Source organism: Echeneis naucrates, chromosome 3, assembly GCF_900963305.1.
Source record: "Echeneis naucrates chromosome 3, fEcheNa1.1, whole genome shotgun sequence".
Classification (NCBI taxonomy): domain Eukaryota; kingdom Metazoa; phylum Chordata; class Actinopteri; order Carangiformes; family Echeneidae; genus Echeneis; species Echeneis naucrates.
This window is the reverse complement of record NC_042513.1, coordinates 14,291,987-14,307,759: the sequence shown is the minus strand read 5'-3', so window position 1 is coordinate 14,307,759 and position 15,773 is coordinate 14,291,987. Positions and strand designations below refer to the sequence as shown.

Here is a 15,773-nt window from a genome sequence, read left to right as displayed (position 1 = left end):
TTATGCAGATATGGCAGACTTCAATAGAAGGTGACACAGCCCAAAACACTGGATGAGGCATGAGTGAATACGAGTCTCAGCACCATGACACTGCACCGTTTTTTTTTTTGTTTGTTTGTTTGTTTGTTTTTTAAACGCTGTTTACAACAGAATCTACATTCAGACATTCATACAGAGCTTTCTACTGCTCCTCATATGGCTCCTCTACGAGACACACCCACGCTCTCACACAGTGATGAGCTGGGTGAAACCAAACCACTGACCCTCTGATTCGCAGACGACCCGCTCTACCTCCTGGCCTGTATTTTTAATAAATTCATATTTCAGAATAAAATGAAACAAGTTTCCCTAAAAAACTTTAAAAGACTAATCAACACAGTAAGCTGTGCTGTTCAGCCACAGGTAACTACAGTAACATACAACAATTACATGATTAAGATTAGTATTGCCAACTGACCTTTATAAACTGTGCCTATTGGAAACAGACAAAGTAATTTTTCTTATTGATTTGCTCCCATGAGTGTTAATTACAAATGGGCTCTTGTTGCTGTAGATGTGACCTCCTTCCTGTCAGTTATGATGAAGTTATCACCAAACTCACAGAAATATGGACACATAAGATGATGGGCCAAGAATAATTTAAGATGTTTACATACCAGCAATTTATCCAGGTTTGTGATTCCCAACCTCTGGAGAGTGAACCACCACCAGGCCATAATAACATGCAACTAAACGTCAACGGTTGTTACAAGGCAAACTAGAAGATGGCACTACATACAACCCAGAAGTGGGACTCAGCACACAAGAAGTGTTGGAATGATCCCTCTTTACAAAGCAGAGCAACAGTAAACTGCACGCCTTGGCCTTTTGGTTCAACGTTGTTTTTTTTATGTTTTCTGTGACCTACACAAGACCCAAGATGTACAGAACTGGAAATAAGTCACCTTGTGGTAAATGTTATAAGAAAACTTTCCATACTACATAGATGGCCAACACTTGTGGCAAGTATCTATTTTGAAATATTGTGTAAAGTTATGACCTCAGACATTGCTCTGGTACTCACAGCAGAAAATGAAAACCTTGTGATCTTTCAATCTATTCTTAAGATTTTCCTCTGAGATGATCCAAAGATGCTGAGACCTGTGCTGAGAGCTGCAGGCTCCAAAAAAAAAGAGGCAAGAGAACAGTCTTCTGCTCAGTTTTCTCTCATGAGTTCAACCTCTGACCTCTGCGGTCAGCCCTCCTGGTCCTGGCTTCCCTTTTCTTTTTCTGAGCTGCTGTTTCCATTGTGCATCTCCTCATTAGACCCTGTACTCTGGCTGTCCTGCCCACTGTCAGACTCTCTCAGAGGGGCGGCTGGGTCTCTGACAACCCCCTCCATCTCCACCTCCAGCTCCTCCTCAGTCTCCTCCTCCACCCGGCCCACAGTGTCTGGGATAATCTCCACCTCAATGTCCGAGGAGTCCTCGCTCTCTTTGAACCACACCGTCTTCTGGCCCTCCTTCCTCCTCTGCTTGGTCAGAATCGACCTCATGCCATACTCGTCCCCATCTCCTCTGCTCCTCCTGGCTGATCTCACTGAGGGGCTCCCCTTGGGGACGTGGTTGGTGTAGATGCCACAGGAGGAACAGTGGCGGCGCCGTCTCTCCAGGGGAATGACGCGGCTCCAGCCCTGAGGGAAGGTGCTGCGTCTGGGGAGAGCGTTGTTCCAGCGCCTGGCACCCCCTCGACTGTGGTCGCCCTCATTTTGGAAGCCGTCGTTGGTGTACTGCAGGGAGTCTCTGTGGCCGGTCCGGGGCTGGTCAGACTTCAAACAGGGACCCAGGCACTACAGGGAGGAGAGAGGCCTCTCATTAGTTATACAGCAGTTAATGAAGCATGGAGGATATGGAGGCATTATCAAATGTTACAGATGCCACCGTGGTTCCCCAGATTGAGCTAGGTTCATTTGTTCTGTTTTAAACACAGAGCCCTTCTGTGGATTTCAACTGATAAATATTCATCGAATCCACACAGGAAGAGCGCTGCACATGAAGGCATGAAACAGCTGAGTCTGTCTCTGACGTCTGAGTTATTACAGTTTGGCGATGTCTTTGTTTCCTTTGTTACAGTGAGAATACAGGCTGAGACATTCACAACTTCAAAGGGAAGCCCCTTTTCTACACACTAAAGTCACTGTGTTGTGCTTCTTTACAAAGTCATTCAAAGATTGTTTTCAATTTTAGGTTCTTGAAAATATTTCTTTCCATTTTTCAAACTTTTCATTTTCACATCTCCATAGAGCATCAAACAAAATCTACTTTCTGTTGTGCTTTAATGCAATGATATAGTTACAGATGCAAAAGTTTGGCCAGTGTCTACAAATAATATTACTGCAGCAAACAGACACTGACAATAAGTCGAAGCTAAATAGCCACATGAAGCAAGGTTTGGGTAGCCAACTGCCCTCCCCACATACAACTGCTTAATATAATTTAATGAGCTTTTTCTGGTCTGATGACCTACATAATTTATAAAAGGAAAGATGAAAGTAATTCCAGGAAGTAACTTAAAAACTTAAAATTATACATCATAGTGATACCAATAAAAAGTTCTTTTTGAACTTGAAACTGAGCTACGCTGCTGACCCCTGCTCCATACTGTAGTTAATACACTAAAGACTACAGTATTCATCTTCTCAGCATGAAAGCGAACAAGTGTAACATATGTTACAATGTAACATAAAAAACTAACACCAACACCAGTCAAAACCTTGTCTCCTGTTTAAAACCTTACCCAAGTTTGTGTTATGTAATGTCTGATGTGATGAGCGAAATTTGGACTTTTTCAGTGACAAAGCTTCAAGAAATCCAACTGACCTCGCATATTTTGTCCATACTGCCATTTCCCTTCCTCAATCGTGAAATCAAGAAACCAATCACGATGAGGCAGAGGACCAGCACAGCTGCCATGATCAGACCCAGGAGGGCCATGTCTCCTGGACGATAGCCGATGTTTGAAGGAGATGGCGTGGCCACGGCTGCAAAGAAGAGGGATCAGAGACTTCTTCCCAAAATAAAGCAAAACGAGGTAGATATTAATTATGAAAATCAGATTAATCCACACTGGCAGCTTTTCTTGGATCTGTATGATAGTGGGTATGTGGATGGAGAATCCTGCCTATGCTTCCCTAACGTTTGGTTTTCATTTCAATCTAGTTTTGTGAGAAATGCAAACTAATGGTTTGTTTTGCTGTATGCAGACGGTGGTAGACAGTAGATGATGTCTGTGTTTAGTTATGGACAAAGCAGGCTCATCATCTGCTGAGGCAAGAGGTCAGCATCATGACTCCGGTGGACTTACCGGGTATGACCTGGACAGAAAGCGCTGCTGTGCCGAACTCCCCGGTGGCCGTATCCACCGCTCGCAGCTGCAGGCAGTGAAAAAATTTTTACAACAGGGAAACTGAAGTGAGCGCCAGTAAAAGTGAGCAGAAGGGGATTTATTCAGCACTAAATGACATTTGGCTGCTCCTCTGTCACCTGAAGGGCAAAGGACTCTGTCTTCACAATTCTCTTGAGGACCATGAAACCATCTGAGGTGACGTTGACGTAGCTGCTGTACTGCACCTCATATTTTACATCTGGATTCACACCCTGACACACACAAAAAAAAAGAGACACAAAAAGACACTAAAGGAAAATGAGAGTATTCCATTTTATCCCAGCAACAGGCACCAACCTTGCCACCATTTAGACATCCCCAATGTATCAGATTCACATTGCTGATTTGAGCCACTAATCAATAAGAAAATCCATCTTGTTTAGAGCCATTTTTGTGGCCTGTGCTGCTGACAATGCTGATATTTTCACCAACCAACAGCTTCAACTACCACCTGAAAGTGAAAATATTAGTTGACTGGTGAAATTGAACTGCGGTGCCTTTTTGTTTGTTTTTTTTTTAAGCCAAATAATTTGGGAGCTTTAACCCAAAGCACTCACAGTGGCAAAGTCCTCGTCCCGGGCTCGGACTCTAAAGGGCCTGGTGGTGGTTCGGTCTCGGAGGATCATGCTCTCAGGGACAGAGTTGCTGTAGATGAACCCTTCATATCTCTCCTTCTCAAACCGAGGAGGGTTCCTGCTCTTCTTCATCACCTCGATGGTCACCTGAGTCACGGCAAACTGATCCCTGTTGGTCACCTGAGATGCCTTTAGGCCAAGAGAGATCAAAAGGTGTGTGAGTCCAAAGATACATCCAAGTTGATAATGATGATGCATCTTAAATCACCAAGAACTCATTTCAGTTCAAATCGTCTGCAGGACGATGGACAGTATTCAAAAATCTAGTCTGTTACCAGGACAGTGAGCGTGATCGGGCCGACGATGTCAGCAGCTTTAGCCATGGTGATATTTCCTGTTTCCTCATCAATCTGGAAAATGTTTCCTTCATTTCCTGAGGATGAAAAAAAGCACTAATTTAAGTTTAACTCTATTTATTAGAAGCACATAACCAAAACTAGTCTGATGCCAGTTAGTGGTACAGCATCTTACGGGTTTATGATGATGACGACTCAACATTTAGGAGGCTGTGATTTTAGTTACTTAGTTATGGTGGGAAGAATATTAGGAACACCTCTCAGTATAACTCACAGCCTCCAAATAATTATCAAGACGTCTAAAATAGATATATGGTAGATAATCTGGCTCCTAGTCGTGACGGTGATTTTGATTTTTATTAAATTGCTGTTATAACATCCTGATTTGTCCATTCAGATATTGACATCATTTGAGGTAGAAGTTCAAGTTTTGGATGAAACCCATAAAATAAAGTAATGTGGCCAGTTTCTTCAAGATTCTTTAAAGTTAGCCTTTTTCAAATTAGCATTTTATAAATCTCCATTTGGGAAAGCTTAAGAAAGCATTGGATACTGGTGCCACTGTTGAATCTGTTGTGCACTCATCAAATGAAAAATAAGAGGAGAAAAGGATATCAAATCTCAAACCTCGCAGGATCCTGTAGCTGATCTGCTCACTCCGGTTCTTGTCTCCATCCCTGGCAAATACAGGCCCAGGCTCCAGAGCTAATGGCCCTTCCTGTGGATTAAATGCAGCACACCACCTGATATTCAGACTCATTTACACTTCAACACTTCACAGTCAGACAATCAGCCGGTCCTGTAATAGCAACAACTTGCTGAACTTTCTGCATGTGATAGAATACCCTTCTGTAAAGTCATATGTAAGGGATGTACATCATTTATTATCACGTTATCAGCACCAAAGCGTTTGGAGAGGCTTGTGGTGACACCTCACTGCTCCTGTCACCTATTTCCTGTATGAATCTTGCCTCACTCAAGTGTCATCTCACGGTGATATCAGCTACTGGTTAGTGAGCTACAGTTCTGAAACCTCCAACTTGTCATTTGTCCTTCTATATGTTCATTTTGGAGGCCAAAAAAAAAAAAAAAAAAAATATATATATATAGAAGCAAAGGTGGAGTTGAGGATCTGACCTGCTCTGTACTCTATCTTGACTGTGTGATACAGCCTGTCAATTATAGTGTAGCCACGCCCACAATACATCCATTTCTTTATGTCTATTTTCCTCTAAATCATTTTTTAAAAATTAGATCATGCTGTACTGAAGAGGACTAGAGACTGAGAACATGAACTCATCGGGAAAATGTTAAATGAGCTAATAAATGAAGTAAAGAATGGAACATTTTCACATAGACTTCAATTAAATCTGATCTCTTTTCATATGACCTAATGGCCATTGGATAAAATGCAGGTTCTTCCACTTTGATTTCACTCTACAGACAGACCTCTTTCTCTGTCAGGTTGACTTTGCCTCTGTAGCCGCTGCTCACACACAGTTTGGCGATTCCTAAGTTCGTCCTCAGACACGGCTGAAACCACGGCGGCCGGTTATCAACATCCTTCACATGAACCGTAATAGTGGCCACAGAGGTGAAGAATGGCTCATTGGAAGCTGAGCCATTGAATGTGTCCTGGGGATGGGAGACGTTTCATTGGTCAGAGATCACAGAGAGAGGGCACCTACCTCCTTTTATGTTTCCATGGTTACTGTACCTGCACATGTAAGATCAGTGAGATCTTCTGAACCACATCGTAGTCTAGGATACTTTTCACAAGGATCTTTGGCCGGTTGATGTTCTCCAGGCGGAAATATTTATCCTGGATTGGCAGACAGAAAAAAAAAAATGTGTATTTTATTATTACTGCTACTGCTACTACTGCTACTACTACTACTACTACTACTACTACTACTACTACTAATAATAATAATAATAATAATAATAATAATAATAATAATAAGAGTCTTTTGCATGAGAAATAAAAAAGGAAAAAGTTTCACTTCAATAAATTGATAAAATTCCAGCATAAATTGAAATGGGCTAAAATACATCACAATAAAATAAAATATGAAATTGTGACTGAGATGCCTTGTTTAGTCTAAGTATGTTTTTATAACGGTATTTAGATACTGAATAAAAATGTCTCTTTGATGGCGATCCTACTAACTTTCGGTGTGTCCTGGCCAACCTCAGTGGGCTGTACGTTCACATGGTGGATTGTCCTTCTAGACTGTAAAAGCTGGGCCATTTGCTCACTCTAAGATAATTCTTATTTTCATTCTTGTAATCAGAATAAGGTATTTTTAACTGTAATATAATTTTAAGACATCTCACTGTTTAGTCTTAATAATAATTCTGAAATAACAAACGATTGTTGCTGTTTTACCCAAAGCGAATAATACGTTTTTCTTTACTCTTAAATTTCCAGCTGTTCCCACAATTCCTAATTAAAAGTACCAACGATTGCCAGCAGTGTTGGGACTGTTTCTTTAGAAAAGTAAATAGTTATAGTTACTTCTCTCAAAAAGTAACTAAGTTAGCAGATGAGTTCCAGCATTAAAATTGTGACTACTTACCAGGGAAAGTAAGGTTGTCTTACATTTTTTAATAGAAAATATATATGAACAAACCAAACAAACAGAAATTCAAAACCCTCACAGGTGAAAAGATATGCTGTTTAACAGTTTAATAAGTTAAATTTATTATGACCCTGGGGTCATCAGTGCTTTGCATTGTGTGTATGTGTGCGTGCGTATGGGTGTTTTTCATTTCCCGTTTCAGGTGCAGAGGTGTGATTGGCTATAGATGGCTGGCTCTCCACTTTAAAAGGGAAGTTCTCCTGAGCTGGATGCCCCTAACTCTGGACCATGCATTAACCAACTGGTTCTCTGCACAACTACATGTGTAGTGTATTATTATTATTATTATTATTATTATTGTTATTTATCCATGTTACAATAGTCCTAGAAGCTGCAGGGAAAGGAAGTTATTTGTGTTTCTTACTGCCGCCCCCGACCCGACCCCAGATAAGCGAATTCTCTTGTTTTTGCTGGGGAGGTAAGTTTGCCTTTATTTTTCTCTTTTCTTTTGTCAGGTTAGATTACAAACCTTAGTTGGTTAGTTTGTTATGTTGGCTGTGAAATCCTCGACACCTTTGCTACTTTTTCACCATTTTTCACTGCAGCAGCTCTGAGATGGCTCTTCCTTGGGAATCGAGAAAAAAGAGACTTGTGTTTTGCTTCCTCTTGACTTGTTATGATGGAAACAGTGATTAATTAGATTACCTGTTAGCTATAAAAGGAACACTTTTTTTTTTTTTCGCCCAACGCAGCTTTTCCCATCACTGGTTACTACTAACTGATTCATGCACAAAACCAACATAAAGTGCAGTTTGACTTGCCAAGCTAACCTGTGCTCGCTCTGAATAAAACCAGGGTCCACTCACTAATTCAACACAGTAGAAACTTACTGTTGCAGACTCCAGCCGATAGAACAGCGGCTCAGAGTCTATGTCTGTAGCTTCGACCAGCCCAATGCTGGAGTTGATCGGCGTGAGCTGCAGGAAACAAGAGTCAAGAGTCAACGTTGTGTCCAGAGCGAGACCAAATATAAATCAGGGTGAGTGTGCGACCTCACCTCATTCACTTCTAGTATGTAGTGGCTTTGTGCAAAGTTTGGTGGGTTATCGTTCACATTCTCAACCAGGACCTCGACAGACTCGTTCACCTGGGAGAGAGAAAAGCAATTAAGAGAGAAATATTTTGTTGTGTGTCTTTATGGGTTTTCATGCGTTTTGTGTGTTGTGGCTTTACTCACAGATCTGGAGCCAGCTCTGCTGCACTGCACCCACACCACCAGAGTTGCACTGGGCAATGACTAAAAGATAAAAAGAAAACATGAGCCACATTAGCGGCTGCAGACTGAGGGTCTGAACACCAGTCCTGATGAAGACTAATGGCCCCCTGTGGGCTTTTTCACCATTAGTTGGTGTATCCTGTCTACACATACAGAGGATGCAATCAAATCTAATTATATCTACAACTGCAGAAGGGTCAGCACCAACATCCCAGGATCTTGCTCATGAGTGAGGGTAAACTCGACAGACCGATCAGTCACCATCAGCAGTAATGCAGACCTTCTACCTGAACGGTTGTCGTGAAGAGGGAATTGGGGGGAAAAGGCACAGCCTTTGATTCACCAGTCAGTCTTTGTTCGAACTGCTGGAGTAGTTCACTCTGAGATTCAAAGTGGCTTTGCTGGCAGAATCCTAGACGCTACATCATCTTTATTTCCAGTCTGTGTCCGGGAGCAGGCTGGGGTGGATGAATCGCTCCTCAAAACACAGGAATATAACAAAAATAGCAGTGTTCATTTCCCATGTGATATTAAGAATTAATGTTGTTAGAGAACCACTACATATTATTATTATTATTATTATTATTATTTATGTTTGAACACAACTCTCCTAAACATAACCAGCTAACTAAGCTGTGGCTGTTAGCTGTGGTGGCTAAAGAAGATTCATTGCTCTCTGTACTTCTGCTGTAGGATAAAAACAACCTGAACCCTGGCAAAAAGGGTTATCAAAATATGCCTTGTTACAAAACTGAAAAAATAAATGCATCCCTAGACAAAAGTATAATAAGTGAAGGAGAATAATGCTGCGGTAATTGCAGATGTTGGAGTCCATATTTTGGTTTTATGTCCATCATAAATCATGTTTTTTCGAAGTTGTGTCCACCTCCCCCGGCATCATTATAAAGCCACTGGCCTGAAATCAGGAATATTAAGACCATCTGTTTTTGCTGTTTGGACATTATTACAATTCCACGTGATAAATGTAAATCACCTCATAGTCGAGGCCTTTCTTCAGCATCAGGGCATTCCCCCTCAGGTAGAACAGCTCCTGAGGGTTCACTTTGACTGCCAGTGTCACGTCACCACCGGCACGGATCTGAACCACCTGGACATCAGCCGTGTTGTTTTCTGGGACTGTCACAGGACCAGGAGGCACCGTGCAAACTGAGGGAGGCAAGACAAAGTCAGGTAAACCAGATGGGTAAGGCAAAGTAACATAAAGCGCAAGCTTCAAACATTAAGTAGATGATTCACGAGAACTGGATTAAGCGTTTTGATTTGACGAGAAACCTGCTATATTTTTTATTGGATCACTCAGAAAACATTCAGCCACTCAGAGGAGAGATTTTTTTTCTGATTGGCTGACGGATCTTTGCCTGAGAGTGAAAACTAAAACTACACTGAAATTGTACTTTGTGCTTAAATCCACAAGTTACAAAATGTGACAGAAACATTTTGTAAAATTAAAATGCTAAAAATAAAAACATTTTGAACATTTCCTTTCACTTTCTACTCAGATGTTAATGAGAAGCCTCAGACTAAATGGTAGGCCACTGCTATCATCCTTTTAGCTTAGCTTAGCTCATATATAGGAAATGGCTGGAAAGTTAGCTTGCCTCTATGTGACAGACAGAAAATCAGGAAGTTGCACAAAGTGATGCAAAGTAAAATCTAAATAGCATAAGAAAATATGCAAAAAGACCACAAAGACACACAAATGGTATGACGTAGAACAAACTGAGGCGCAAAGGAGTAAAAATAAACAAAGGGACACAACCGCATGTCTTTTCCAACTATCCACACTGGCAATATTTGAAGGAAAAAAAAAAAACAAGCTTTCACAAATCAGTGCCTGTGGGCCAAATCAGGTCTTTTTGACCTCTAAACAAAAGCTAAAGTTTCCTAGTTTGCATTAAAAGAGGCATCAGTATGAAGAAACAAGACACAAAACAAGGCAAACATATGGACTCCCTGATTTTTGTCTCAAACGCAAATAGGCTGCAGTGTGACAGACTAAGAAGCTAAACACTGTAGGACAAGTGTGGAGGACCCATGAGTTACAACTAAGCATCGCACAAAGCTTGCTTTATACGAACCATTTTGAGCCACATTTAGTGCTGAATGTTTGTGGATAAATATCAGGAAGACCTCTGGATATAAAGCAGCCCACAACACCATCACTAACTATGAGCACAACATTAAAGCATGGAGCGAAATTCAAGTCAACAACCCGACAGGTGGACCTGATGAAAAATGAATGCCTGTCAGTTCACATTCTGTCGCTTTTGATGCTGCGCTTCAACTCGCCACCGTCATGGGTAAACATAAATAAAGATTTTTTATTTCTCCCCATTCTGGGGTCAGTACCTGGAGAGGTGCAACTGAATCTGAGTGACCACCGAATGAAGATGGAAGAATTGATAGTGAGATGAGATACTTTCACTTCTTTAGGCCTCTGAACATCATACATATTAAATAATTCAGGAAAAAAAGCTGCTTGACATTATTATTAATCTGTGCTGTTGTTGTTGTTGTTTAGCTTTAACAGTGCAGTTTAATAGTAAACATACTTTAATTTTAAAGGCCCACAAGCCGTTAGGTTGGGTACCACTGCTTTAAAAACACTAACTACCTCTCTAACACTCTGCAGTCTCATCAACATCCATCGCTCCCTTCCTGCCCTGGGCAGAAATCAGAGTCCTACTCACGTCTTTGAGCCGCACAAATTGTACAAAAGCAGACGACGACAATGCATCCCAGGAGACCATTCACAGGTTTGCTCTCCCATTTCAGTTCCATGTCCTGATTTCAGAGGCACCAGCAAGATGAAGTCCCGAGGAGGATGAGGAGCCCGTGGTACCAGCTGGTACTCGTCCACATAATGCCTTGTCTGTGCTGCCCGGCAAGTGGGAGTCGACTACAGTTGCAATGTTTGTGACTTCATCTTACGGGCAGATATTGCATTAAGCGCCTGCCAGCAGAGGACTCGCAGCCTCCCACTAAAATAGTTGCATCTGTTTGAGCTGGACGGGCCACTCTGTATTGGTGGCCCTGATGCATTCTGGGAGCAAGTCAGCAGAGGAATGTTGGCATCTGGGAACATTTCTCACATATCTAAAAACTGTTCAGGTTAATCAGACCTACGGACCGATGAGTCCGTCTCTTATCTGCATCATCAGAAGGCATCTGGTGGATCCCAAACTTATTCTGTCAGTTCGGGGGCCACAGCAAATACTGATCTGGTTTAGGTCTTTTTCACTTCACTGCACTTTTCACTTTACATTTCTTGGCTGAAACTATTGTATGAGGCTCCATTTATTGTATGTATTAACTCCCATACAGACATCTTTCCACTTTCCAACTAATCAAATATCATTTAGAACAGAGGTCTCCATCTCCAGTCATGGAGAGCTACTCGCCTGTATGTTTTAGATGTTTCCTGCTCCAACAACGTGATTCAAATGAGCAACTCCTGATCAGACCTCAGCAGAGCTTGATGACGAGCTGATCCTTCGAATCAGGTGTGTTGGAGCAGGAAACATCTAAAACCTGCAGGACAGTGTCCCTCCAGGACCGGAGCTGGAATATATATAATGAAAAAGAGGAATGTGTGGATAATACAGAGGAGAGTGAGTCAGTTCTGAGTTCAGAGACTATTTTCATAGAGCTACCTTAAATTACACGTAAAAATGAACGTAAATAGGGCTGAAGAGCCTCAAACCAGTATTTTATCTTTGTGTTAAAACTAGAAAGATTAAAATTTTGCAGCTGGCCCCAACCCTCGAGGGAGTTACAACACAGATCAGGGATGGTTGCAACTTATTGAAGATGCATTGAATGTCACTTCAGTTTTTTCTTTTAGTTAAGGAGACACACAGACAATGGACTTTTTAAAAGCATGTCACAAGTTTCCTCTCACTCAATAATAATGACGGAAACTTAAACTGAAAAACTGGGACACATAATGATGGCTTCACATGTGGACAAGGCACCACTGTGTGCACACCAGGCTGTAATATATTGCATTAAATGCTGTCAGTGCTCACAGACACACACGCACGCACACCAATGCCCCACCATTCCCAACCCCCTCTGTGTGGGAACAACAAGCTCACAGTGTCATGATCTGACATGAAGCTCATATATTATGTTTCTATGCAGAGATGCTCCTGACTCGCTCACCAACACTAACACCAATAAACACTGATCGACTGTGACACACTGAGGCTCAGCAGGAGGCTTCTACTCCCAACAGCTCAGTGTGTCCGTGATGGTGGCGAGACGTTCCGCTGTGTCGTGTTCTGCTCCGACCATCAGGAGGAGCCACAGCTCCTCAGAGTAGGAACTGTCAGCTGGCCCAAGTTCACACCAGCAAAAGCTGCAATCATTGACAAAGACCCAAACTATCACAAAGATATCATATTACAGAATAATTCAGCCGAACATGTAAGTGCCTGTTCCACCTCATTTCAATCTGTAAAGTTTTTCATTCAGTTTTTATTATTTTCCTTGGCTCTGTTTCTGTGTTGTGAAGATTTTGATCTTGACTTTTTTGGCTTTTGATTTGTTTGAGTTTAGTATGTTTGTGATGCAAAATCTTGGGTTTTTCATTATCCCGTTTTATATAATAATTTGTGCAGCGTTGCTGACGTAGCTGTAACTTGTGGTCGGTGGTTCAGCAGAGAAGCTAATCTCATTAGAGACCTACTTAGTAGCATTCTTGTTCCTCCTGAAGCAGAGAGGGGAAAAGCTGCTGCTCTGAGCCTCGTGGTTTGATGGGACAATTGTTCCATGTCTGTTTACAGTAAATTTTTTTTGATTGGGACTGGGATGACTGTGAAGACTGAATTATAAATCAATTCATCATTTAGAAGGCAGTGCTGACCCCCAAGCTTAAGCTCTAAGCTTAATATATTAAAATGAACCAGAGGTGGAAAAGCTGCTCTGGTCCTCAAAAAATAGTGAAACACAACGAAAAAAAAAAAAAAAAAAGGCATTAAAAATGTTATATCAACACATAAATGTGTTCTCACCAAAATGTACTTAAAGTATCTGAAGAATAATAATATTAATCCAACGCTGCACAGTGCATTTTGATTATATTATTGGAATATTATTATTGTGCAAGTAACATAATTATCCATAACTAGTGCTTATTTTGTGAATCAGTTTGATGTTTAACTTTACAAAGTCAAGTCTAATTATCATGTTCTGTTGCTGAAAACGTATTTTCCACTGCACCTTAAAATCACTGCCTTTTAAATTAACTCTATTTTTTCATGTGTCACATGAACATAAAAATAGACCGAATTTGAAAACTTAACGCCTTCAGTGTTTGACTCTAGAGATGATGCTTGGCTGTAACAGTGGGTGATTTATTTTTGCCATTTGTGTGAAAGACACAACTTCCTCATAGACAGACACGCTCAAAGCACACACACAGATCTTTTGCATATTTATTGTGTACAAACAAGCAAGCGTCAAACTAACTACAATTGTTAAACTCAAACTTGCTCCATGAAATATTTTTCTCCAGAATTTAAAACCAAATTTCCGATCACTGCACAGGTCAGGTGCTGATTCCTGCATCCATCTCCTGTTCCATCTCCCTCCTCCTCCTTCATTTGAGTGTTTTATTTTCATCCAGCTTTCATCATCTACATTTTTTGTGTTTGTTGCATTTATTTGACGTTTTTAAAAAATCTGATGTATTTTCATGAATTAACCTGCAGATATAAATTGACTATCATATAAAGTATGATAGTTGATCAGTCAGTTGACAGAAAATTAAACAGGAACTACATCTTTCCATAGTTCCACATTATCAGTAATTTTGCTTTAAGACAAGTATTGCAAAGGTGTCGCTGTCGGAGCTGAATCTTCTTCCTCCAGCAGAGTAACCTGCCCATCTCTGACGACGTTCCCTTACAGTATGCTGCTGCCGCCCCGGATTAGCAGCACTGACAGTCAGGTTAAGTCACCTGGTGTGACCTGTGACTGACCCTGTGTGGATTATGGCGCGCAGGTTGGTCAGAAGGGCGTGAATGTATGAGAAACAAGTGTGAACAGCTGCCCTGGAGTCCTGTTGACATTTGACCGAGACAAAGAGAGAAGTTGGTGGGAACCTCTGATCGATAACATCCTGTTGCTACATTTGTGGCCCAGAATGAGTTGCCCAGCAGTTCCAAAGCCTCTTCACAGCAGCTGCAATCAACTTTTAAAGTAACATCTAGATGAGGTGAGAGCGGAGCAATGAACCTGCACTTCCCATCAGGATTATAGAGTTTATGTGGCACTTTCTAAACACTTGAAGTCATATTCACACACACATCCATACTGTGCTCAGTATATTCAGATGGCACCTCCATCTCACACACATAAACTACTTTGACATGTGGACTTAAAATTTGTTATATCTAATCGAGGCAGCATAGTGGTTAGCACTGTTGCCCCACAATAAGAAGGCCACAGGTTCGGTTCCCAGCCCGGGGCCTCTCTGTGTGGAGTTTGCATGTTCTCCCCGTGTCTGTGTGGGTTTCCTCCCACCGCCCAAAGACATCATGTTTGGGTTAACTGGTGACTCTGAACTGTCTGTAGCTCTGAGTGTGAGTGGTTGTTGGTCTCTGTCTGTCTCTGTGCGTTGGCCCTGTGATGGACTGGTGACCCTGCCCTCACCCAGAGTGAGCTGGGATTGGCTCCAGCACTCCCTGCGACCTGGAAACAGATAAGCAGTTGAAGATGAATTTAATGAGAATCAATGAATGACCAAGTAGCAACTCCACTGGTTGCAAAAGTCAGATTGACATTTTTAGGAAAATGGCCCTATTTCTTAGTTAGTCTCTATTTTCAATGCTCTTTCAACACATGATGTTCATTTTTTAATTCATGGTCCCATTTAGAAGAAAACCAACAATTTGGTTTCCTCTTTTTTTATACCAGTTTGCTGGCACCATCAAATTTCTGTGTGATTGTAGGCAATGAAAACGCAAATTAATTTGTTTTTTTTTATATATATATACATATGTTCTTGAAATCCTATTAAATTCATGCCGCATTTGCTAAAAATACATGTGCTGAAAATATTGCTGCTATTTATTAGCTCCAAAAAGATCAGGCTTCGCATGGCATGCCATGAATAATCTCTTCTTCACACTGTCCATCACTAATCAAACTCATCCCATCAGTCTCTCATATCACATCTTACTCTCTGATACACTTTTTAACCAGCAAAAAAAAAAAATTCCTCAAGGAGTTCCCCCATTTTCCTTAAATGTTACAGTGTTATTATAAGTGCTGCACTATAAAGAGCTTATCTTTTACCTGATCGCAAGCTGCTGGGTTACAAAAGCCTCACAGGCTCACGGAGGAACAGGCTGACCTTCCAAAACCTGTTGCCAAGTGGCAGGACTACAGTTTAAGAGGACAGAGTGGAGCTCGGAGTGAAAGAAACAGTGGGAGGTGATAACTCTTGAAATCCATTTCTGTCAAGTTTCAACACCCACAAGGCCATTCAGTCACTCCCTGTGGATAAAATGTATTTGTGTCTATCTCAGATGAT

At 41.3% G+C, this 15,773-nt stretch overlaps 1 protein-coding gene across 1 annotated transcript; it reads right to left on the bottom strand.

Moving 5' to 3' along the window:
* Window positions 1-63: 63 nt before the first annotated feature.
* cdhr5a (cadherin-related family member 5a) lies at window positions 64-11,014 on the bottom strand. Its single transcript, XM_029498525.1, has 14 exons — window positions 10,924-11,014; window positions 9,207-9,379; window positions 8,174-8,233; window positions 7,994-8,083; window positions 7,827-7,913; window positions 6,072-6,176; window positions 5,804-5,989; window positions 4,982-5,072; window positions 4,334-4,431; window positions 3,981-4,187; window positions 3,522-3,635; window positions 3,343-3,409; window positions 2,859-3,019; window positions 64-1,828 (listed from the first exon to the last, which is right to left on the bottom strand). Exons 1-14 carry the CDS (start codon window positions 11,012-11,014, stop codon window positions 1,235-1,237), a joined length of 2,124 nt encoding a protein of 707 aa, XP_029354385.1. The 3' UTR covers window positions 64-1,234.
* Window positions 11,015-15,773: the final 4,759 nt, after the last annotated feature.